Source organism: Drosophila ananassae, chromosome 3R, assembly GCF_017639315.1.
Source record: "Drosophila ananassae strain 14024-0371.13 chromosome 3R, ASM1763931v2, whole genome shotgun sequence".
NCBI lineage: Eukaryota > Metazoa > Arthropoda > Insecta > Diptera > Drosophilidae > Drosophila > Drosophila ananassae.
In genome coordinates, this window is record NC_057930.1 from 22,947,869 (window position 1) to 22,974,851 (window position 26,983).

General features: G+C 41.0%; 1 protein-coding gene across 1 annotated transcript; it reads right to left on the reverse strand.

The window, feature by feature from the left end:
- LOC6498064 lies at window positions 1-26,744 on the reverse strand. Its single transcript, XM_044716579.1, is given in 12 exon segments — window positions 1-823; window positions 1,857-2,020; window positions 2,164-2,684; window positions 2,766-2,937; window positions 3,018-3,179; window positions 3,380-3,535; window positions 3,618-3,919; window positions 4,244-4,417; window positions 5,153-5,294; window positions 5,424-5,593; window positions 5,962-7,537; window positions 26,230-26,744. Coding segments are annotated over 11 exon segments (3,621 nt in total). The 5' UTR covers window positions 7,202-7,537; window positions 26,230-26,744; the 3' UTR covers window positions 1-405.
- Between the last annotated feature and the right edge of the window lie 239 nt (window positions 26,745-26,983).

Genomic DNA, 26,983 nt, shown 5'->3' on the forward strand with positions numbered 1-26,983 from the left:
TGACTATAATACCAAAATATAAGTTTATAGGACCCAATTGTTGCGGGGAATTTTTCACATTTTTATGGGTTTAGTAACACTCGGAGAAAATAGGCCTTCCTTCCTGGTAAGATAGTACTTTTATATATTTTTAATTGATTATATTTTAGCACCTAAATAAATTTTAATATGTAAATATTGTTTCTTTTTCTAAACATGAAACCTGAGAGTAGGAAATTAAAACCTTTTGAGAGTAGTATGGTTTTAAGACTTTCAAAATGGAATAGTGATTCATTTTTCAAATAAACTTAAACTCGAACACTCTTTAGTAAGTAACATATATTTTGTCTTCTTGGCATTTAAATTAATAATTTATATAGTCTAAGGCCATAATTTTTCCGAGTGCACTTTTCACCGCCTCTTTTCTTACACGGACGTGGTGATTTGCTCCACAAACTGCACAGCTGTGGGCCGGCACAGGGATTGGGAGCGCTTCAGCCGGCACTGTGGATTGCTCCGCAATGCCGAGCAGGCACCACCGCCCCCTAAGCTGCCAGCCTCGCCACTCCGCTGGCCCTGGCGGTGGGTGGGGGTCCTTTGTAACGAGGCATAGGCATGTGGCACGTAGATGAACTCCCGCGTGGGTCCCGATCCCGGTCCCTGTCCTAGACCCGGAATGGTTCCAGAGCCGTGCCGGCAGTTACACTGCTGTGACATCGTGGATAGACCCTCCGGAACGCTCCGACTCCGGGTGGAGTGGGTGGTGGTTTGTCCATAGGTGGTTGGATTGTTATTCGGACTGCTGCAGGTGCATATCAATGGCTGTCTGTCCAGAGCCGGGGACCTGCAATGGCAAGTCAATTTCCAAGGTTTAGGCCAGAGTGTGTCGACACGTGGTGAGTGGCATGACTGTGCTATGAGTATGGTATGGTGGTATGGTGGTATGTGTGTAATGTGGGTGTGGTGTGTGTGAGCTGTGTGAGTGTGCGTGGCAAAGTGGCAAAACAGCAAAATGGTTGAACGGCAAAATGGCCAAAGTGTGTAACGGCATGAGCAAGTAGGAGATGCCAGGAACCGCCACGAAATTGATTGTCTTTCTAGGGCTTCCCGGCCTGATTGCCGTTGATTGTTTTGTTCTCGGCGGGAAATCTTTTAATTGGTTTTTGATTTCACACAGATTTGCGTATTCGATTTTGTTTACTGCGATTCTCGGCCATTTCGGCTAAATTTTATGCAAATAAATCTATTTTTGTGGGCAATGAAATTCGGCAATTTGATTGCTCGACCAACGAATGAAAAGTCAAATTAAACATTTGGCTTTTTTTCAAAGCTTCTATTAGCATATCAATAGCTTACAAAAAAAATTTATTTTAAAACAGAATTGATATAACTTAAATTTTGATTATTACCTGGGTAATGACTTTTAATTGCCGCAGCATTTATTTCACATTTATTTTTCAAAAAACAATAAATTATTGTCAATGTAATGGAAATGCTAACTCTCAATAAAGTCGTAAAAATACTCTTGAAATGAAAAAGTGTCTGATGAATTATTCATTTTAAAATGTACGATAAATAAACTGGAATTTTTTTATACAGCATTGTAGTATCTATTCATTGTAAGCCCCTCAAAAAAATTGTATCTTTATGCTGATCTGTTATCCCTTTAGTTGTTGCCCTTTTAGCCTTTTTAAGCTGCCCGTACTGATGGCAACTTAAAATGTAAAAAATTCACCAGGATATTTCAAACTGAACTTTGATTTGCTATTCAATTACAGCTGAAAGGAACAGGACTTAAGCTGTTCGGTGCCCGGACACTGGACACACACGGGGTGCGATTAGGGATCTCCATGCCTGACTGCCGTCTGTCTACTTACTTGTTGCTCTTGTGGCAGCCCAGCTCGTAGGTGCTGTGCCAGCTGCAGTACATGTTCTGTCCCTCACAGCAGTTGTGCTGCTGGATGAAGGACAGGCTGCGCTGCAAACGCTTCCCCATCCTGGCGCCAATGCTTCCTTGTCCCAATTGATAGGCTCCTCTTACCTGCAGAGACATAAAATTATGGGTTTTTAATTTCAAAAGGTGTTTGAGGTGAGCCACCAAAGAGGTTATTGTTATTCATTTAATACATTTAATGAAAGACTTTATCAGTTAACTATTCATTATTTTTCCAAGTGATTGAATACCTGATGCTGCTGCTGCTGTTGCACATCCAGATTTTGGCAGGCCAATTGCTGCAGGTGGGAGTGTTGCTGCTGCTGCTGTTGCTGTTGCTGGTGTTGCTGCAACATGTGACGCTGGCAATAGTTGGTCTGCAGATAGGGTTCCATTTGATTGAGGCTAATGCAACTGCGACTGAGGAGATCCGGGGCAGGATACTCCCCGTAACCGTAGTCCAACTGTGGTATGTGTGGGCGGTGCTGGCGGGCGGAGGAGTGCCGGACCAGCATGGGCGTCGGTAAGTGTCCGTTTCTGTGCTGATAATGATGATGCATCTGCTGCTGCTGCTGTTGCTGCTGCTGATGATGCTGCTGCTGCTGCTGATGCTGCGGTTCGCTTATGAAAAAGATAATAATTCCCGAGATAGCCGCTGCCGCCGAGCATATATAGTAACCAGCTCGACCGTATTTAAGGGAGTAATCGTTCAGAAACGATGTGAGTGGCACACTTATCAGCACAGGAACCGACTCGACGCCACGTATGAAACCTTTTAAGAGGAAAACATAAGCATTACACGGAAGCCATTAAATCAATAATTTAAATTTTTAAAAAGCCCACAGCCACTCACCCCAAGCCTTAGAGAAGTGCTTCAGCTTAATGCGTTCAAGGGCCAAAATTTTAAGGGAGTACTGGAAGCCACCCAGACCTATGCCGTACAGCCAGCTTAGTATGCAGAGTCCTGTGTAGCCCATGACAAAGGACAGAAAAAGGATAGCCAAGGCCACAATAGAGATAAAGAGCTACAGATGAGAAAACAAACAAAATTAAACAAAGTTTCTCCAGCAAGAGGGCAAACAAAAAATAATGGGCCATGACTTGCCTGGGTGACAATTTTGGTATTGATCACAAAGTGCCTAATCACAAAACAGCGTCGAAGCAGGGCACCGGCTATAACCACACCCAAAGCCATGGAAATTCCTAGGAAAGTTTGCAGAAGGACCAACTCCTGGACGTCAGAGCCCTGCTCGGCGGCGTTGAGGGCCTGTGGGCGGGAATAAATCAAATGAGTTACTAACAATACCCGGTACTATAGTAACAAAAAGTTTGAGAGAAGCTGATGTATACTTTAAGAAAATCTACTACTTAAAGAAAATTATAATGTATACTCGGTAAATTAATAAAATGCATTATCCTTAAAAGCACTTGGCCAAAATTATGAAGATAAATTGAGTCGAAACTCACCATTAGGAACATGGGTGTGTAAATGCCAAAGGAGGCCACGCTGGAGGTCATAAGTAAAATTTTAACAGTCACCGACTTCAGTGATGATATGTCCAAAAATAAGTATCTAGGTGTGCTCTCCACCTCCTGGCTGAGGATTGGTTTCTTCTCTCGCATCTGGAAGGCAACCGAGTTAAGGTTCACATTTTCATGAATGATGTGGGAAATAAACTTTTATTTCTCTGGGGGATTCGCTCACCTTTTTGCGCTGATTTTTAAGATGTTGAATGGCCCGACGCTGGGGATGGTAGAGGGAAGCGGGCCGGTACATTAGGCCCATGAAGAAGCTGAGGGCCGTCAGGGCAGCGACGATTTGGAGGCCGAGGCGCCAGCCGGCCTTGCCCACGCCCTCCTTCAAAATGACGGAGAACAAAGCGATGCCCACTCCCTCGCCGGACATGGCCACCATTTCGACGAATTGACGGCGCCGCTTAAAGTAATTGCCCAGCATCACGGTGGATGCCTCCCGGACCATGGCCACACCCACGCCGAACACGATGCCTGGGGATGTGTTTTGAATGGTGTTTCTGTTAGGCGCCTTCAAGCTGATGGCTTACGGTTGGCTTTTCACTCGCTTGCCCCGCTACATTGAGGGAAAACCACCGACAAATAAATGTGGAAATCGAATTCCTCCTTTCAGATTTTGCACAAGATTAAGCACTCCTTCAATTAGTCTTGTTTCCATTTCAATTAAAAGCAGTCTGAGGCTTAAAGTTTCGATTTAAAGAAGTCGGATGGTTTTCCCTCAGTGTTGTTAGGCGACTTCCGGTGCCGACTAACTGGCAGCTGGCAGGTTATTTATTTATATATGTACTATATACGCACCATAACTGAAAACAACCTGGCCAAATTCCGTGGCAAATGAGGTGAACAGTATGCCCAGGGGCATCACCAGGCCACCCACAATGGAGAGGAGACGGATGGAGCGTTTACGGCAGAGGGAGACCACAAACGATGTGGCCACCATGGAAACTGACCAGCTCAGGGCGCCCAACAGTTCTGCGGAAAGTGAAATTAAGCTCTTGAGTTATAATATTTTAAAGCGGAAAAGTCAACCTTCGTCAAGAAGGTCATGACGGCAACTTATTGATGGCAGGTGGGTATTAACACGTTTTTGGGAGGGTGTTGTCTTTGCGTTAATATTTTAAAATGTTTTCCGGAGGTTTTACGTCAGCAGGAACACAAGTGTTTAAGAGTTCTTAACAGGTTGATTTAGGATATATGATAAATAATAAACAAATTTCATTTAAAGAGTAAAATAATCGACCCATTATTGCCAAATGTAATTCGAGAAAAATATGCAAAGCCACGCATTTGTTTGAAATGTTATTAACAGTTTCCTGTTTACAATTTAATCTCAGCCTGTGGTCGCTTTGAAACCATAAACTAAATTCACACTATTCTTAAATTATGTCCGCACTGTCAAGTGCAAATGAAATTTATGCCAAAGTCCACACCTGGCCATATATACACAGGTGGATGTGTGTATAATTGAAGGCATTTGCATTTTCAAACAAGCCCACAAACAGAATGACAAACATTTTGATTACTCTCGATGGGAGGTACAGGTTCAGGCTCAGAGGAGGACAGAGACAGAGCTCTCCACCTCACAAATGAGCAGGAAAACTAAAAAGGCAAAACTGGAAAATAACAACAGGCTACGGTTGTCTTTGATAACGCATTCCGAATAAGGCCATACACAGATCTTCTCCTTCTGCTGACTTCCGAACTCACCTACTCCACTGGCATTATGCAAATACTCGACAGCATAGAACAACAAAAGGCCGTAGCTAAGCTGCAGTCCTGTGGTCAGGACGTGGACAAGGAAGGACACACCGCAAATGATCCAACCCCAGCCACCGTCGGGATAAAAGTACTGAAAATACAATAAACCGAGACGCACAAAGAGGGGCAATTAAAGTTTGACAAGCACCAGCAAAGTGGGTGGTTCCAGGTGGCACCATAGCTGTGGTTTTTTCCAAAATGGACTCCATCCGATTCTCACCTGTCTAATGCGTGTGGTGTCCACGCCAGTGCGACGCAGTGCCGGAATGTTCCGGTGCAGCAGGTGGAACTCCCGATCGGCCAATCCTGGAAACGCCGAATCCTCCTCGTCCGTAATGTGGCTGGGATGGGGCGGAGGCGGTGCCTGGAGCGCGTGATGGGCATCATAGCCTGCGAATGGAAAAACAATCGAGAGCTGATTAAATGATGGACGAAATGGCCTGGTTTCCCGTCAAGTACTCTTTGTCATCCAAAAACTAAACACTTGAAAATAAATTTAAATTATTAATTATTTTCGCTTTTAGTTGGTTTAATTTTTAAGGATTCTCTATTTTTCAGAAAACCAATTTCCGTTGCTAGAACACAAATTGAATTTTAAATTTCCTGACATCCTTCTCCTAAACTAGATGCTCTCCTCTAGATGGTCAGGAAATAAATTTGCAAGTTAAGTAGGTGCTGGATTTTATAATTGCCCAATATTTTATGGCTTCTTTGTTTCGTGGAGAGTTTGTATGTATATTTTTGAAGAGTGTACTTACCAAAGTAGCAGCCACCGTTGGCCAAAAGGGGCTTGCTCCTTTGTTGGTGGTGCTGCTGGTGGAGATGCTGCTGCGACTGATGGTACCAATTATCGCAGAGGCAATATTGCGGCGGGGCGTATTGGTGGGGGTGGTGCTGATGCTGGTGTTGGTGCTGGAGGTGGTGGTGCTGCTGTAGGTGCTGCTGCTGTTGCTGTTGCTGCTGCTGATGGTGGGTGGGCATGGGGTTGTACATATAACAACAGCCATTCAAATTGGGATTCGCGTAGCGTGGGGGTGGTGGGGCTGGCATTACACTGCCGCTTACCCCAGAGCTTACAACCCCACCTCCTACTCCTCCTCCGTGTCGACTGCAGTGGGGCAACTGCTGCTGCTGCTGCTGCTCAATGGTGGGCAATGTGGCATAGCTACCAAAATTGTCACAATGCCGTTTGCTGGGAAAGCGCGGTAGAGTGGGCGGTGTTGTGGTGTTAGTGGTGGTGCCACCTCCAACGCCTCCACAATGCCGACTGGGCGTTCCCGTGGACTGCATTTTCGTTTGCTCAGCAGCACCAGCACCAGCAGTAGTTGCTGTGGGTAAGTGGGAGAGCCGGGGACATGAGACCCACCAGGCCAATGGCTGATTATTGAAACGGCACTCGTGGCACAAATAGCTAGGAGTGTGATTTAAATCCTTTTCTGCCTTCGGCTGGCTCGTGTTGTCCTTTTGAATGGTTGTGCTGATGGTGGTGTTGTCGATGGCGTTGACGTTGGCGTTGGCGTTGGTGGTGCCGATTTCCTGATGTTTCCCCGTGGTTTTCGGGTGCTCACAGCTCAGATTGTATCTTCGTCACAGCGCACATTTGTTGCACAACACCGGACTCCGTTGTTTGGGCCTCACCAGACTCGAGTATTGTCGCTCTTCCAAGTTAATCGATTGATCGCGATTCTTCAAATTCCGTTGGCAGGAATGGTGGTTGCTGTTGGCGGTGGTGGTGGTGTTGCCGGTGCTAATATGGGTGGTGCTGCTACTGGGTAATAACTGGGGACAGCTGCCATACAGCGCCGATGAGGTATTCGATAATCGGCGATAGTACGGAATCCTATGCTCCATATCATCGCCCCCAACAGCCGAAGATCCGAATCCCAATCCCAGTTCCAGTTTATACGGCTGGCTTCTTCCGGGGAGCAGGCAGGAGATGATGCTCCGGTTATCTCTACTATCACTGCAGTTGCAATCACATGTGCACTGGATGACCATTGTTGTACTCCGCTCCCCCCCCAAAAAATAAGTGTATTATATATCCTTTTAGTTCCTCGATGTGTGTATTAGTGGGTATCTGTGTGCGAGTGTGGGTGTATGGTGTATGGTGTGTGGGCGTGTGTGGATGTGGTGAAGTCTTGTCAACTTCAGTGCCCGCTGTTGCTGCTGCACATTATTTTCGAGTCTGAGGTCTCGGTTACGGTTTTAGGTTTTCGGGCTTCCGTTTTATATTTTCTATTTCGTTCTAGGCAGCCGCCGCCGCCACTGTCCGACTGAATCCATTTGGGGCCATCTCTAGCATTTTCAAGCGAAGCGCAAAAATGTGTTACCACACTGCAAAAATTCCAAGAATATCAGGATTAACATTTATTTATAAGTTTTTCGGCTCGGAATATATGAATTTTTGATTGAAATTTAAGTTAGAAAGTCAGAGGTCTTTTTCCCATTTTTTGTCCAAGGCTTAGGATATTTTATTATAATTTTCTGCTTAAACTTCGAAATCTGTTTTTTTTTAGTATTATTTTTTTATTAAACACTAGAGGAGTAGTACATTTTTCAACTGTGATATTTTTTCGAATAATGTTTACAGGGCGTATACATAATGTCGTCTGTTAAAATTACTCATACGCCGTGTTGGACCATTCCAACGCCCTCAATATATTTATAATTTAGTATCATTTAAATGTAATTACAAACCATTATCAATATTATTTTTTCAGATGAAAATATAACTTTAATTCTTTTATTTTAAAATAAATAACCTCTACAGATACTTAAAATAGCAATAACAATATTAAAAATAAAACAAAAATAGCCAACAATCGGTACAAAAATAATCATCCCAATTGAATAATTTCATTCATATATAAATCGAACAAAAATCTGCAAACGCGTGACAAAAATCCATAAAAAAGAAATGTGTCTTAATAATTGGCAATTTTAAACGAAAAAAATAAAGCTTTTTTTCCACGATTATTAGTAAAAAAATTGTAAAGAATTTGTATGAGAATGGAAAATTTTGAACATTCCCATTTCCCATTTTTTTAGTGTGCTGACAAAACCCGAAACGAGCACGCTGGGAACTGGGGAACTTGATGTTGATAGAGGCGGATTGTGAGTATGGTTTTGGGGGAAAAAAAAAAGAGAACGAGTGGGCGAGAGTCAATAAATAAATCAAATCAAAATCAATTTGTTTACTCTACACCAGCACACAAAACAAGAAGCATATGCAATGCATAATTCAATTTGTTGTTCAATTGCGTGTATTTCAATTGCCTGCCAGCCAAGTTAGATGAGTGCCACTGAGGGGGCTGTATAGGGTGGTGGTGGTGCTGCTGCTACTGATGTGGTTCGCACAGTTCCAGAACTTAGAGGGGTGAAACTTTGCGGTCACTGTGGCAGAAGAATTAGGGCAAATTGTTCAGCCACCATCACCACAACTACTTCAAATGTGGCACTTCGTACAACACATTTATGAGGTAAAATATTTTTTATTTGCTTTTTTACTAAATTGTTTAATATTCTCGATGGAAATCAAGTCTGAATTTATCAATGTAATTGTCCCCCAAAGGAATTCAAAGCTAGCATGTGTATTTAAATATTTGCAGTTTATTGGCAAGGAATTTAAAACTTGTGACAGGGGAACAAAAATAGGAGAAATAAACTTAAAGTTAGAGTATCCTTGGTCAGCTTAGTTTATTACAAACCCTTATCAATGTCACGCGATGCGGAAAACTAATGTCAAACCATTTATTATATTTATTGCTTTGGAATTTTGCAATTTAGTTGAACTTTATTTGCTAAATAAGGAGAAAATATAGGGAAAAGTTTCCAACTTGATTAAAACATAAATTGAATTTTTCTTGCAAAGTTAAATATGATTGAAAGGACCTCCGTCAAATGTGTCAAATTAAGAAGCTGGGTGGTGGGTGTAGCTCACAATAAAAGATACTTCCCAAAATAGAAAAAGCTTATCCATGTTTTAATTAACAAAATTAAACACTGCCCCGAGGGCCAGGAAGTTAAGTGCCAAGTAATTTCTGTTTCTGAAAGCTGTTGTTTGTTTTTCAGGATTCATGATCTCAACAAATCAAATTTTTCCTCTTTAATAAATGACTCTGATTACTTGCTTTTTACGCCCAGCATTTTCAAGAAGCTACAATGGAACATCAAGTACCGACTGCCTTCGATAGGAACGCTCCCGAAAATTGATTGATTTATGTCTTTATCGTTGGACTATTTCTCCATTAAGTTGCTGCCGTGTGGCAGGAGGAGCGATGGTATCATTTAGATTAGTCCAATGTCCCATTCAGGGGCTATAAAAATGATAAATGATCTCGGAGGAAGCACAAACAAACAAACCAACAGCCAGGGCGAGTAAATCCAATGGCAAAGAAAGAAAACAAAGGCTCCGAGCGGGAAACTTGCATCATTTTGCATCGGAAAAGTTTGCCCAATAGCACGGCAAGCAAGTGTGGAAAGTGCAACATGGCCCAGTTATCCAGTTTTATGGCCCCCGAACATAACGATTTAGCCAAAGAGAATTTCACAATGCACAGAGGCGCATTTAAATTGATTGTAAGCAAGTAAGAAGGAAACCGGGAAAGCATCCTTAGAAGCAGACCCAAGGCCGGGAAAAGGAAGCCAGCCGGCAGTTGGAAAAGGATGGGGTGGTGGCGGAAAAGGAGCAACATCAATCAAAAAACCCGCTGCAATATGGAGCCCAGCAGGGGTTGCCGCTTCCTTGGGATGACGCTACTACTATTACCTGTGGAAACATAAAATTTAACAACATTTTACCAGAGAAAGCAAACAAGCTATACATAACGATATCCTCTGTTATCCGCTGGGCTACAAAGCTTTCTCGTTGCACCAGGAAAAATAAGTGTCCTTTAGGAGAATATTTAAAAACCCAAATTATAACAACAGAAATTGTAATATATGTACATATTTTGTTATATTTATTATAGACTACCAAAAAAATTCCTCAAGCTTTAACAAAAACATTCGCACTTTTTTGTTAATATGTTAGAAAAAATGCCACAAAAAATTGATTGACTTGCCTAAGGCCACAAAGAAATAAAAACAAGGACAAAAATCCCTCTTGTCACCCGAGGGTTTAAGGTTCGCGGTGGAAATTCTTTATAAAAGAAAAATTTTGCGGTGCATCCTATGAAAAAAAATACAAAAAAACAAAAATATTGTTGCACTTTACTTTATTCGGGAGAGGACTTTTCAGAGGCTTTTTATTTTTTGTTGTTTGGATTTCCTTTGTTGCTGCTTGTCCGCGCATTGCAATATTATCCTTAAATATCCTTTTGGACGGCATGAACACAAAAATGGATCGGTCGCGCGTCAGCAGTTTTATGCTCCTCTTTAAAATGCAATATTAAAATGTGAGAGTGTCGGCAGTGATGTAAACGATTTCAATATGGAGCCACTCATCCACTCGTCGTCCGACACCTGACCCTTGACCCCACCCCCCCTTCGCACCAACCGCCCACAACACCTTCAGCTGGCAGACGAAGTGTTGACTTAACTGGTCATTGACTTTACCAACTTTATGCTGCAGTCAAAATTAAGCAGTCCGTTTCGAAACTGTATGACAGGTGACAGTCGGCGGACAGGATTAACATTTAATCGACCCGAAGTGGTTGGCGGCAGTCAACCGGAATAAACAAATATAATCTCAACTAGTTAGGTGGGTTGTGATTTCCATCGGTCATTGAAAATAATTAAATAAAGCCAACTATTGCAGCGTCAGAATAATTAATAAATTAAATCATTTTGCCTCTAAAGGAGCCAGTGAGTTAGAGAGAGTCTGGAATTGAATTGAATATCCTGTTTATCCAGAATATCCAGAAAAATAGAAAATGAAATTTGCATAAAATCAGGGAAAATAGAAAATCAAACACATGTGTTTGAAATTAAATAAATTGACTTTACAAAATTAATTATAACAAGTCAGATGGGTCTGTCAGAGAAAATTTTTGGTACAGTTTTTACCAATTAGCTTGTTTTTCATACTTTCCTAAACTTTTTTTGGCTTAATATTCCCTTACCGAAACGCACTGTAAGCATCCTCTGAAAGCCAAAATCTGCCCGTGTGGTTGTGTCAAAAAAAAAAGAGCAACTTTTATTTATAAGGGGGCGTGGCGCAGTGGACAGAAGGTGAGATTTAACTGGAAGCCGGGTCAGACTCGGGTCGGTCGGTTTACTTTGCTGATTAAACATATGCGCCAACATCACAGCGGCCCTGCACCAAAAAACGAGCCCCAAACAAAAAGCTAAAAAAAAAAAATATGATCATGGGATGGGAAAATGCGATGGCTGAGCCACATAAAATTTATTTAAACTTTTACTCGCTGACGTTTTTCAGTGCGGTGTTTTTGGTGTGTGTACTGTGGTGCTGTGCGGCCCGAGTGGCAGATAATGGGTATCATATTGCCTGGGGGTTTTACATTTTAGTTGAGACTGTTTTTCTCCTTTTTGCACTTTGCATTGTAATAAACACACGACAATATGCGAACAGCAGCAGTGAAGCATAAGCAGTAGCAGTAGCAGCAGCAGCAGCAACAGCATCAGTGGCAACAACATAAACAGCATCAACACCCTTAAATGAAATGCGCGAAGCCAGAACCCAGAACCCAGAAGCGAAGATAATAAAACCGACGGCAACTTTGTGGTGGTCGTGTTCCAATTACAGTTTTCTTCTTTTGGCCAAAGCAGTGGGTAGCCCAGAGCTCTGTCGCAGAGCTTATGCGGCTGTTAAAATTGTTAAATAAAATCCTGACCCACTGGGCTTAAAAGTCGCTTGTATTTAATTTATTGTCGCTGCAGCCAAAGTGGTAAAGGATAATGGCCCTTAAAGTTAAACAGAGGTGTTTAATCATTTTTTAAGCCAAAACTTTGAACTACAATTGAGCATTTATCTTTCCAATTGCGCAATACAAATTTTTCGGCTACCGAAAAAGCATAAAAATGTTTACAAACGTCAATACTCCAAACAGTTTTCGAACAAGTTTGGCCAAACAACTTTCCCAACTAGTCTGCATCGAAACTGTTTGCCAGAACACACTAGCCTGGCTTTCGTCCTTTCTTTCCATTTCTTTTTCCATATGCACTTACAACTTTTATTTCACCCAAAAAAAGGGTACGAATTTTGATGTCTTTTTGCTGGGATATGCCAAACTACACCCATAGTGTAGATGTTGTTTTGGGAGAAAAGGTCCTTCTGTATCATCTGAGTTTCTGTGTGTGGGTGTAAGGGAATTTTCTGGCAATCCCAAGAGTAAAATAATTTGCAATGGCCGCCAGTGGCAAAAGGATATATTAATACTTTTTCATTTAGTTTGAAGAAAAGGCAAAAACTTTGCAACTTGACCATTTCTTGCTCCGTTTGGTGATAACTTTTCGCATATTTTATGTCCAAAGAGTGGTGCAGTGTCGGCTAATGGATTTATGTTTTTAGCCAAATTACGAATTGAACCGTACACGGCCTTAAAACGGTGTCCCCAATAAGCCAATTTTAAAGGGTACTTCCCGTAAATAATCGGTTTAGGTTAAGGATGGCTCATCCTTATCAGTTCCTGGGAGCGCTCTGGGAACCCAACTCAAAAATCCCATCACAAGTGTAATTAGGTTTGCCGTTAGCGTCAGCCAGACATTAAAATTAATATTATTTTCGATATACATTTTTAATGCTAACCTTGCTGAGACCTCAAAAATTAACCACACCAAATCAGGGTGTCCTCGGTTGGGTGGGTTTGTTTGGGAGGGTTTTTGGGGATTGGGATTGGGACTGAGGCTCTGTGATTTGCTGGCGGTGTCTGTATCTCTTGGCAGGCGTGAGCCGCATCATAAAGGAAAAAGTTAAGCCCTTCTTAGCTGAAAAACGACACTTCCGTACATCTAGGAAGCGAGGAACGGAAAAAGGATGAATGTCGAAGCGGAAGTCAAGCATCGTCTCATCTCGTTTCGGCCCGGCCTAAAAACAATGAAAATTACAAGGCGTTCCGGCGTGCCGTGCCGGCGTGTGGAGAGAAATTCGCAACAAATTTCCTGAGTCGTGCTCCTTGCTTTATCAACATCAGCTTTAGAGTTAAGAATGCACAGAGAATAAAATATTTGGAAAAATATCCATCGATATCCCTCATTAAAAATCACTTTGAATAAGCTTAAAAAATAATTAATTCCACATTTCCTATGCAATCTAAAATCCATTTCCTAATTCACCAAAGCAATTAAAAACGTAAATATTCATTTTATATAATTTATGGTCAATAGATTGGGAATGTCAAACCCAAAAACCGAATGGCACTTTTTTTCTCTCCGTGGTATGGTGACCCACATAAACGTTTTTATTATTGGCTTCTGGGCTTCCCAAAAACAAAAAAGGGAAGAGAAAATAAAAATAAAATGGGGTCTTAGCCCAGATGTGTGTTTGTGCTGGAGCGGAGAATCGAATTAGCATGCGAAATCTTTTGTTTGACTAACAATGTGTCAACGTGTGTGACGAGTCAACGTTAGTCTCTGTCAAGCTCATCGATGGCCCCAATGGGATGAAGTCGGAGCCAAGCCAGACATATCGCCATTAGGGCTCTGATAGAGCTGCCACAATAGTCCTCCTGCTCCTTCTCCTCCACCTCCTCGAAAGTGGCACACTGGGTGTCAGGAGAATGAGAACACCCCATTGCCACAGCATGCGGATAACCTCATCAATCTTTTCGACAACACTTTGTTCAAATTTTACAAATTGATTTTGCTTGCACTAAAAATTCAGCATCCGAACAAATGCAAAATGCAAAATATGAGGGGAAAGAACAGAAAACCAAAAAAAAATAAAAGGAAAAGTGAGAAATCCATTAAGTTCTAAAGCTCTTGGAGAATTATGAATGGCTCTTTGTGGGTATGAATGGAATTTTAGATGGTTATTATTCGGTTGGCCAGCAGTGTTCCCTATGCATGTGCCTGACATCCTTTTAGCCGACCCTCCACATCCTCTGCAAAAAGGGCGGTGAGTGTGTGTGTGTTTGTCGTATTCATCCATCGTCGGAACCGAACCGTTGGCCTGCTTAATTAATGTTCGTTTGCTTTGGATGTGTCCCGGCCAATCTTTGTTGACCTTTTGGCAAATGCAAGTTGAACCAGTGTGGCTAGGCCAAGTAGACTCAAACAGTTTGTGCTAAATTAGCAAATGACATAGTCAACATGGCCAACTTAGAGCAAAAGCAGAGCAGCCGGGATGAAAGGCCTGCTAACCCACAAACGTACGTGCAATGCCGTCGCTTCTGCTCCCCCACCCTTTTCCACAGCATCTAGCTTCTCCCTGAGCCGTCCACCACTCCACGAACCCCGCCGCCTTCATCTTTAGTGCTGACACAAAACATAATGCCGGCGGGCAATGCTCTTTTAAGCACGCAGCTAGAATGGCGCCCACTGGGACACGGAATGCGGCTGACAGGCCACAGTGGTTGCGCTTTTATTTTATTTCATCATTTACCCCAAAAATGTATTTAACATTTAAGGCATTCCAGAGCTATGACTGCACATAAGAATCAGAGGCTTATTGGCCTAGAATCTACGCCATCTAAAGATATATCATTTCGCAGATTACACTTTTTTATACTCCAGGCGACGTCCTACTTCTCCAAGGGTTCCTGCTACCAGAGAGAATCAAAAAATTTTTAAAAAATATTCAGTTATAAGATTTTTATGCAAATTAATAATAAATCGATCTAGAAAACGATGAAGGCATTCCTTTTAAGGATCGGATGCAAATTGTGGAAGATATGGGCTTTGCAGGGGGCCATATATGGAAACCCAGGATTCTGCAAGGGGTTTCATCAGAAAAATATGAAAAATATTGATACAAATTTTGTTGTGAGGTTTTGATGCAGAATGATAGGGAATCTATCTAGAAAACGATTAAGGTATTTCTTTCAAGGATCGGATGAAAATTGTGGAAGATATGGGATTTGCAGGGAGCCATATATGGAAAACCAGGATTCTGCAAGGGGTTCCATCAGAAAAATATGAAAAACATCGATCAAAAATTTTGATGTAAGGTTTTGATGCAGAATGATAGGAAATCGATCTAGAAAACGATTAAGGTATTCCTTTCAAGGATCGGATGAAAATTGTGGAAGATATGGGATTTGCAGGGGGCCATATATGGAAAACCAGGATTCTGCAAGGGGTTCCATCAGAAAAATATGAAAAATATTGATACAAATTTTGTTGTGAGGTTTTGATGCAGAATGATAGGGAATCTATCTAGAAAACGATTAAGGTATTTCTTTCAAGGATCGGATGAAAATTGTGGAAGATATGGGATTTGCAGGGAGCCATATATGGAAAACCAGGATTCTGCAAGGGGTTCCATCAGAAAAATATGAAAAACATCGATCAAAAATTTTGATGTAAGGTTTTGATGCAGAATGATAGGAAATCGATCTAGAAAACGATTAAGGTATTCCTTTCAAGGATCGGATGAAAATTGTGGAAGATATGGGATTTGCAGGGGGCCATATATGGAAAACCAGGATTCTGCAAGGGGTTCCATCAGAAAAATATGAAAAATATTGATACAAATTTTGTTGTGAGGTTTTGATGCAGAATGATAGGGAATCTATCTAGAAAACGATTAAGGTATTTCTTTCAAGGATCGGATGAAAATTGTGGAAGATATGGGATTTGCAGGGAGCCATATATGGAAAACCAGGATTCTGCAAGGGGTTCCATCAGAAAAATATGAAAAACATCGATCAAAAATTTTGATGTAAGGTTTTGATGCAGAATGATAGGAAATCGATCTAGAAAACGATTAAGGTATTCCTTTCAAGGATCGGATGAAAATTGTGGAAGATATGGGATTTGCAGGGGGCCATATATGGAAAACCAGGATTCTGCAAGGGGTTCCATCAGAAAAATATGAAAAAAAACGATCAAAAATTTTGATGTAAGGTTTTGATGCAGAATGATAGGAAATCGATCTAGAAAACGATTAAGGTATTCCTTTTAAGGATCGGTTGAAAATTGTGGAAGATATGGGATTTGCAGGGAGCCATATATGGAAAACCAGGATTCTGCAAGGGGTTCCATCAGAAAAATATGAAAAACATCGATCAAAAATTTTGATGTGAGGTTTTGATGCAGAATGATAGGGAATCGATCTAGAAAACGATTAAGGTATTTCTTTCAAGGATCGGATGAAAATTGTGGAAGATATGGGATTTGCAGGGGGCCATATATGGAAAACCAGGATTCTGCAAGGGGTTCCATCAGAAAAATATGAAAAAAAACGATCAAAAATTTTGATGTAAGGTTTTGATGCAGAATGATAGGAAATCGATCTAGAAAACGATTAAGGTATTCCTTTTAAGGATCGGTTGAAAATTGTGGAAGATATGGGATTTGCAGGGAGCCATATATGGAAAACCAGGATTCTGCAAGGGGTCCATCAGAAAAATATGAAAAACATCGATCAAAAATTTTTGATGTGAGGTTTTGATGCAGAATGATGGGGAATCGATCTAGAAGTAAGGTATTCCTTTCAAGGATCGGATAAAAATTGTGAAAGATATTACCATCGATGGGAACCATTTTGGAAATGATTGGTAACGTGTTGTATTAAATGTTTATTGTAAAATTGGCATGCAAAATTAGTTAGTTTAATGAAATTATTGTACAATTTGAGCCGAATATCAGGCATTGCAAACTGATAGGTGAGCCATAAGCCAAACCATAAATCTTCATGACCAAATTTTGATTCAATTTGTTAATTAAATCTGTGCTATTCGGTGACTCATTAATGCCCCAAATCAAATTTACCAATTTAGCAAAATTCGCTGGAATTTGGATTATTTAATTTGGCCATTTCGCCGCACCCTCGATGGAATGGGCCCACTGTTGGCAAAAAGTTGCTAGTTGGGTGTCTAGCGAAAGTGCCTCAAATGCGCATAACAATGACGATTATGTATCTACGTACACTATATATATACAAATATATAAAGAACTGTGTCCTGGGAGCTCCCTTATGTGGAGAGGAGGCCACCCGTTCTTGTGTAGGTGATGGGCTCATCAAAATTGTGACAAAAAAACAAACAGACACACAAACAAACAAACGTGGAAACGGGCTAACAAAAAGTTAAACAAAGCGACTGACAGTCGTCGAGTTTTACGCGGCTAATGAAAGGCATCGGGGGAGAACTGGCTGAATGGCAGACTGACAGGCGGTTTTTTTGGGATTTAGATAGGATCCACCCCCCCGGGGAGCACCCCTTGAAGCCAAACCATAAACGCCATGCTGATAACTTCTTTATGTCTAAGGCTAAGTAAAGACATTCCCTCCGAGACAGACAGTGCCCCAAAAATTATGCCAAGGCAGCAGGAAAATGTGGCAGGGCAGCAGGAGCAGCAGCAGCATCAGCAGGAGCTGGAGGTGGAGCTTGAGCCCACAGGAGAAATTGCCAAAGAAAATATAAAATTATTTTAAATTGAAATTCTGTTTATCTGGCACAAGGAATCGTCGTCCTGTCGTCCCGTCGTCCTGCACACAGACCAGACGAAAATGAAAACGAGAAAAAAACCACGAACCAAAAATCCAGCACACATTGTGGCCAGGTCTCTTCCTTTTGGTTACTTCCTCCTCGTGCACCCCACCCATGCCCACCATAACCATCTGCCCCTATATTTGCTCCGTTTTGGGGTAATTCAATAAAGTGGAAAATGATGCTGGTCGTCAACGTAATTTGCTTTCGTGGTTTCCACAAATCTGCCAACCAGCGGCTTCAAAGAGACAGAAACAGCGAAAGACTTCGTTTTGAGGGACTTGAATGTCGTTAATCGGTTCTTCATATCACATCAAACGGAGGGAAGTACTACTGCCAAGCCAGGCCAGGCCAGGAAAGGCCGGGGCCGGGCCAGAACAGGCTCAGCCGTCAGCCAGACTCCGTTCGCCGAGTTGCCATCATCAAGTGATAAGTGCGGACAGTTCACGGAAGCAGGGGGTTGGTTGTGGGTTGAAGGTTGTATGGCTGTGAGGCGGTGCAGCATAAGTTTTCTGCGGGAAAACCGTCACCTAGCATCAAGATTTCACTGAACACAAAATTTAATAAAAGGATTTAGGGCAATAAAAACAAATGCCACAAAAAAGTGTCATTAAAATTATATAAAAACTTTTAAGGATTCAATTGGAAATATCAATGAGAAAAACTTTAAAAAAAACCCATCCAATAACAATTGTTTTAAAACAAAGAACCAATTATAAACACTCTAAAAAGCCAACAAAAAATTATGTCACGACTAACCTTTCCATATTGTTGGAGCAGAAACAAAAAAAATTGTCAATTAAAAGTCATATAAGCCATATTCATTTTTTCTCAGCCATAAAGGTGGTCAGACAATTAACTTTTTGTTCTCATAAATTCAGATACAGTTCATTTGAATGTTAATTAAACAAATTCGATTAAATTCGTGAGAAGAAAAGAATAAAAATCTAATCTATTATAGATATTTATTGATAGTTTGGGGAATTCATTTATGGCTTTAGTTTTTTTTCCAAGTGCTGTGTTAGCCCGTCGGAGGCCTTCACTTAGCAGTTAGTTTGGGGAGCTCAGCTAGCAGCTTGTGGCTCAGCCTCGACTAAACTCAACCCAACTTGGCGCTCATCTCATCATCGTCATATGGCACACAAGTGGCAAGCGATGAGTATTTTTTTTCATTTTTGTTTTTTGTTTTTTTGGAGGAGCCAGAGAAAACCAGGCGGCATGCAAACAACAACAGCAAAACCAACGACAACAACAGGCGCCACACAAAAGGCGATTGCGGCCAGATGGGAGGGGAGGGTTGAGGCTGTAGGGGGTGATGAGGGGCGGTTGGGTGGCTGGAAGGAGCTGGAGGCTGGGCTTGTGAAACGACCCCATTACGTGCCAAAGCACTAAAAACAAGCCACACGAGGAAGCGTCACCACAGTTGGTAGAAAGGAGAAGAGGAAAGTGGATGGGGACAGTGGGGGCAAATATGGGAAAGGGAAGTACAGCTGCGGTCAAAATAATATTAATATTGGCATATAATATTAATAAATATTTGCAAAGGTCTCAAGGGAAATGGCTGTCTTTTAAGGAGTATAGTATAGGATTTTTAAGGTCTTAAAGGAAAATACTGTACTCTAGGGAACATAATAGCCAATATTAAAATAGATCTTTTTAGAAAGGATCCATAAACATTTCTTTTAGATTTTCCTTACAGGCACCAAACAAAACACAATTGAAATCTAGAGACTAATCTCTCAAAGCAAAATTCTTGATTTTAAGGAATCTAATATCCGCCTCTTTTAAATTATTACAAAAACTAAACCCTAAACCCCAAACCCAGAACCCTAAATCCTTTGTCTCCTTAACACAATTGCCATCTAGAAATTAATATCCCCCAAAAAATGCTAATATTTTGACAGTAAATGTCGCAAAAATATTTCAGTTTGAAGAGAGTACAAGGCTTATAGCGAGTCTGGTCTGTACAAATATGAGGAACGAGCGATGCTCGTAAATTTTGTCATATTTTTTCGCTTTTCTTCACAGTATTTTTTTTTTTCTGCACTTAAATTTTTGTTCGCTTTTCATTTGGGAGGGAGCGGGCAGGAGGAGCTTTTTACTTTTGTTGTCATTGTTGTTGGTACTGTTTCATCGCACACTTTCATGTTAATGCCGGCAAGCTTATATATTGTCCTTGTTGCTGTATTTTTATGATTTTCACCCGCACTGGTGTTGGTGTTTTGTTGTTTTTAGCAGCCCATTAAAAAAATGCGAACGCACGCACAGTTTGACATGCACTTTTAATCGATTTCAACTGCAAGATTTACACACACTCTTGCACACCCACACCCACACCACAATAAAAACTTCAGCACGAACTGTGAAAAATCACAGAACAAGGAAAAAAAAAATTATTAAAAAAAATAACCTGAATAAAAAACAGCAAAAATTTTGACTGCAATTTTCTTGGCACACGATTTTCCATATTTATTTTTATTTTGTGTGCCTGTGTGGGTCTCCCTGTGTGTGGTCGTGTCTGAGTGCTCCTGAATGCACGATTTTTTGGGGGTCTTGGTGCGTGTGTGTGAGTGAGTGTCTTTTGGGGCTCTTGCTGATGACTGCTCTGCGATTAAAGTTTGCTTTTTGCTGCTTTAATTGAATAATAAATTAAGCGAATGGCACTCAGGCTCAAGGAAAAATGATCACACAAAATTTGTTGGTGAACTAAAAAGTCAGAAAAAAAAAGTTTAAATAGCACAACGAAGACTTTTCCACTCTTCAGGTGAAAGTTTGGCAAAACGATAAAGGCCAAACTTTAAAAACGCAAACTTTTTGTGGTTAGATGGCGGAATAGTAAATATTATTCTTTAGTATTCTTAAAACTAAACACTCCTTAAAGAGTATTCTTTATTCTGTCAAATATTATACGTCATAGACCCCTTTACATCTCTTGAATTCCTCTTCCTAAATTCTCATAATATCATCTCGAAAATAATGGCACAAATATTGAATAAAATTTGCAGAAAATCTCCCTGTTTTCTCTCAACTTTTGTTTGCATTCAAATTAGTAATTTTCAATTAGAATATAAGTCCCTTTCTTTGTGAAAGTATGCGCACATTTAAGTGAAAATATTCCAACGGCTCTGTCGCCATACACTCTGAAAATTCCATTTAAGCCCAAGTATGGCCAACTTCTCCATAGAATTCTTTTACATCTGTTCCAGTTTCTATTATGTCCCTCACGGCTTTTGTTCTCCAGTCTAGTTGCCAGTTGCACAATAAATGTATAATACCCTTTATTTTATTATTCAACATTAAAATTATTCTGCTCCTTGAACAGCAAGTTGATGAGCAGAAGAGCGAGTTAACTTTAATATTATTTCAAAATCAAGCTTCAAGAAGCACCGAGAAATAATAAACAAATCGCAGGGAAAACTTTTCCTGCCAAACGAACGACTGAGTAGTTGGGATACAACAAAAAAAAATAAAATACACATCAAGTTGGAAAAGTCATCAAAGCAATGATAATTGCAAAAACATTCAACAAAAAAAAAATAAAGCATCCCATTACGAGTGGATCCTAAAATTGAGCAACAAATTTGCCAACATTAATGTAGAAGCATTTTGCAGTTTATGGACATCGAAGTGTATCCATGAGATACATTGGCGGGGTGATGATGGAAGTGGAGGTGGAGTGCAGTGGGGTTGCTGCTTAGAGCTGCACATTTTCCAGATACGAGATAGCTGACAGATACAAAATGCATAAGCTGCTCAAAGTTTAATCGGTTTATGTGACAGCTGAGTGGGATTTCCCGGAGTGGGGGTGACACACTACTAAATCATAGAGGATTTGCAAGCCATAAACTGCCAGGACCAGTGCCAGAACCAGGACCATGGACACTACGGAAAATAAAACGTTTTCCAAACTACGCAGCTCAAAGGCTGCATCAAGTGGCTGTCAATGCGTTTTTTTTTTCGGGCATGTCCTTAAGATAAGATGCAGTGGTGTCCTGCATCCACCGGATCCTGAAAGAGACAAGCGCCCCTCGAGATTAAGCCACACAAATTTTCGTGGAAAAGAGACTAGAGAAGAACAATGATACTGAAGAAAACGCACCAAAGGACAATTAAACAATGCTCCGTTTTTTTCTGCCGTTGTTTCGGGAAAAGCTGGGAAAACATAAGCCCGGACGGAGGGAAAACCCCCAATGCGGTCTGTGCGGCTTGATTAAGAAGTTTTCGGGTTATAAATGATACAAGCGCCAACAAATTATTCAAACTAATTGGTTTAAACACAGCAGGGAATGCTCTACTTCAGGCAGGTTTGCCGAAAAGTTAATTCCCGAGGAAAGCCAAGAAATTTTCGGGACTTATTAGGGGTAAACAAGCAAGTTTTCCCATCAGACCGGGATGGGAAAATGTGTCAATTAATTTTCGAGCAATGAATAAATGACTTGTTAAAATTTTCAAGAACCTTTAAAGGAAAATTTTCAGCCTCGACTTTAAGATGATAATTCATTCACGGAAATTGCGACAGCAAAGTTCAGGAACAATCTTCATTAACATACAATTGGCAATCAGAAAGTTCCGACTCACTAAATTCGTTAAATCTCTCATTCAGCACAATTATTCAGAATTATGCAAAGTATCCTCCCTCAATGTCTCTGCTCTCCTCTCGTTTAATTAGCTTGACGGCTTTTCCCTTTGAATGTATCAATCAACATTGTAACCTTATATCCGAGAAGTGAGAAACTCAACACCATTTCTTCTGCCAGTTTAAGGGACTTTAAATGAAACCTTTAGCAAACGGTGTAATAGATGCTGAGAAAGAAAGGAAAATCAAAACTTAATCCGCCGAAGAATCCTGCAGAGTTGTGTAAAGCAAACTTCCAGACGACTCTTCATTAGCATACACTTAACAATTTGAAAAAGTTTTAAAGTCACTAAATTAGCGGACGAGTCTTACTCAATGTTTCGTGAGTTTTCCAGAAATATGCAAATTATCCTCACTTCATGGCCGATGCCGATGGCTTTCATCTAATTAGACTTTGTCCGAGAAAAGTTTTGCCAGGCAACTTGCCATCCAAATTGCTTAAAATTGGAAATTTGTGTTCAAAAGGTCAGGACACTCAACTCAACTCTCGATAGCCAATATCACCATTCGAGTCCCAGGTCAGGTCAAGCGTGGTCCCTTTATTTGGCTTTTTGTTTTTTGGTCCTTTTGAAAGATAAATCTTAATGTCTATCTAATCAATAAATAATTGGCATGTTCGGTTGTTCGGCAACATTCGAAAATATCCATTTCAGTGTAATCGAAATCCATAGACAAATCTCAGATAAGCCAATTGTAAACAACCGGAGAAAAAAGGACCCACATCCTCGCACGTTCTGAACTCAGCTCGGGAGCCCGAAATTGTTTGAAACAATTTTTGAGGAGACTCGGAATCGGAACTCTGACGATGAAATGAAATGAAATACTTTCGATTGACATATACGAATTTTGTTGTGATGGAATCCATTGTTTACAGGACTCGAAATGAACTTGTTATTCGAGTGGAGGGCAAAACAAAGGGAAGAAAAACAAAAATAATGCATTTGTTTTTGGGGGCATAAGCAGGGATAACTTGCTCCTGGCGGGGGCGGATGAAGGGGGATTTTGTGTGGAGTTGAGCAGAAAAAAAAGGACGAAACAGGGCAGCTACCGTCAGCACAGCTCGCTTGTCACAAATTTAATATTGTAAATGGAAATGGAACGTACAAATACACCACCAAAAAAAAAAAGGATATTTTAGGTATGCAGGCCACAACTCTAGTCATGGCTTGTGATTTCAATTGTTTGCTAAAAATATGGGCCACTAAAAATATAGGCCACCCACAGAGTTACCATTAAATGGAATATTTTTCATTGTGTAGTGACAAGGCAAGTGGAAAATTCCGTGTGAAGTGTCCTGGCACTTAACCGTTCAATTGATTTTTGACAAACACTCTGGCTGTTCACCTTTCGATGCCGTTTGTTGCCACAGCTGGCGGCGGCGAGTGTCAACATCAGAATGCCAAATTCGAATCGCGAAATGAAACTATGCAAATGAAGCTGTCCGAACGAAACTCCAGCATCCTGCCTCCTATCGACCTCTCAACCTCTGACCTCTCGCACAAATAACGAAACAATCAACCGAATGGCGTTAATCAAAACCGAAAGGTGGCCTGTCACTAAATGAAATAAATGTAAATTTCATAAATGAAGTAAACGCCGCACCATCCCCAGTCCAATTCCACTCCCAGGATCACACATCAGTTCACATCACACGCCATCAATATATCATCAATATTAAAATGCAATTACAGTCTGCCGCCTGCCAGCTGGCTGCCTGTTGGGGTAATCGCATAAAAAATTAACCAAAGAATTGCGCTAAACGTTCGCCTCGACTCGGTGGATACCTTGATTTGGCTTTCAGTCCTCCGTCCGAGAGTCCTTTCCGCAGTTTTCCGCGAGTTTTCCTGTCCGCCATTTCCCCCGTCAAGTGCTCGCCTAAAAGTATGCCACACAGAGCGACGGCAAAACTCCGTCGGGTCTTGGCTTCTGTTCTGCGGGGACTCGTCCAAGGATAAAATCGCCTTGCTATTTGTTCGGTATCAGTGGCGTCCTACTTTGTTCTCAGCGTAATTGTCAGGTTGTCACTCTTCGAGTTGGCTAAACTTGAAATTTAATAATATTCCTGAAGAAACTATACAAATATTCCATCATGGTGGGGAACTTTTCGAAAACTTCTTTGAATGCAAATCTCACAACAAATCATAGTTGTTTTAAATTTTCATTAACCATTCAATAATTGAACACCTAGAGGAGAAACTTTTCACGTGAAGCTCCTGGCAATTTTGTATGTATGACTTTCGACAGGAGTTTTCAAAGGAAATTTAACTTTAAAGTTTAAACACTTTTCAAAGACTTGCAAAACTTTGTATGCTTTTGAGGAATATTTTTTGAGGTAATATATTCTCAAAAGTAGTACTTTTATAATTTCTTTCTTAATAAGTTTCTTGGGAAACAGAATCTTAAATATAGAAGGCTTAAAGTCAAAACTCTGGCTAACTGAGACCTAATCACATTAAGATAATTACTGATTGTAGAGCTCACATCCCCGTACCATTAATTCTCGTATCCCTTACCTGCCTGCTACTTGATATCTTAATAAATTCACGCTAATCTCGAAAACGACCTGTGTCGCATATCCTCTTCATGCAGCGGTTGACCAGAGAGAGCCACAATTATTCGAATACCCATTAACTAACCACATCCAGTTACAATTACCATTGCCAGAAACCATTACAATCGATTCAATATTTGTCAGGGAAATTGTCATTAATATATAACGACAGTATGCCGAGTGGAGCGTCAACTGCACAAGTGCTCGCCGGTGTCCGATATCCAAGCCCTCCGCCCCCCTTTGGAGCTGACTGGGTGTGGGGGTGTGTTTCGGGCCCTGATTGCAGCCAGTTGGAGGCGCCAAGTGCCTGGCTAATAATAAAGATTCAAAAAATAAAAGCTCCGGCTCACACTTAATCTAGTTGGAGACCAGCAGCCACTAGCATTTTACTCTTTTTCTCGCCTGATCCGGGCCGGGGCCGGGGCCGGGCCGCCCCTTTTTTTCCCCTCAGGCTCTCTGTCGCCTTTTTCTCTTATTTTCTTTACACAACAAAAAACAAATAGCAAACAAAGGTAACAATGTTACATTGTTAATTTTGCATACAAAGTACGCACACACATATTTGTTTATAATTTTTAAACCAAAGAAAACACATGTCAAAAAGTTTATCATGGAAGGAGAATCAGGGCTAACATTTGCTTCTATACTTTGAAACATGTGTTTATTTATTTTTTATTTATTGCGAATAAGTTTGTATTTTTATGGGATGATATGAAAGTAAATAAAAATACTATACAAATTATAAATACATTTCTATACAACACCTGGCTTTTGTTCTTTGCAAGGTCTTTTGTTTAAATAATAATTTTTTTTGTAAGTAATTTAATAATTCATTTTCAATGTGAAAGCCATAGAAGATGAACGCTTAATTAGTTTTATTTATTTACATTTCAAGATTAATTTTAATTATTTAATATTATTGAATAAAATTGTATATTATGACTGATTAATAGCCTATATAGTTTTCTTTCAGTGCAAACCTCTCACTAGAGCTTATGTATAATGCATGGCATCGGCATTGGCAGCTCTTGGCTTGTAAACGTTGCCGTAGCCAGGCAACGGCCAACAACTCTGACTGGTCTTAATCGCTGGCAAAGGAAAACCTGAGGAGCTGCCCCGGGCCTGGGGAGGACATTTGGGGGGACTGTGGGGTTGGGAAAACTGTCAGCGTCATTGCTGCTATTGATGTCCGTCCTCGCACTTGGCTTTTAATATTCAAAATAGGAAAAATCCCCCAACCAACCCGGCCATCCAACCAGCCAACCAACCAACCAACAAACAAACGAACCTAAAATCGCCGAATGCACGGAAATAACATTGCGCTGGAAAATGCCGCCGTCGGTGACAGTTGACGCAGGAATTTATATTTATATTTTCACAAGTGACTTTTCCTTTGTGGCCGGGCCAGCCTTGGTTTGTAAATTTTCTTTTTTATTTCATTTGGAATTTTTCTTTTATTTTATTTATTTTTTTTTTTGGTTTTGGGGACAATTTTTGTTATTTTTTTTTTTGGCGAAAATTGTCACACTGAACACATTGGAGATACACTAGAGACAAGCACTGAGAAATTCGGAGATGCGGAGGAGAAGAGACCGACCGACAGACCGACCGGATTGCGGATGAGAAATGCGGGAGAGACTTGCTCGTCGGGCAGTCGAAATTGAACTGAAACCGTTGCTGTTGCCGCTGACGCTGCCACTGCCACTGGCCAAGTGTAGCAAGCAGCCAAGAGACCAGACCGGCAACCACCCACCGCTCCCTCCCACCGGCAACACCACCGCCTCTGGTGGAACGCCCCCCCACTCTGCCACACTCTCAGTTTTCCCGGAGAGCATGACTTTCTTCTGCGGTGGAGCAGTCTAAAAAGAGAGAGAGAGCGTGACAGTGGGAGAGACAGAGAGAGCTAAAGCTTTTCCAGGCCCCCCGAAAAACCGAAACTGGAAAACTCTGCAAATAGTCGGCAAAAATTGAATAGTAACCATGTTTTTCCAGTCAAAGAGATGAAAACAACAAAATGAAAAGCTTTTTACAACTTACACGGG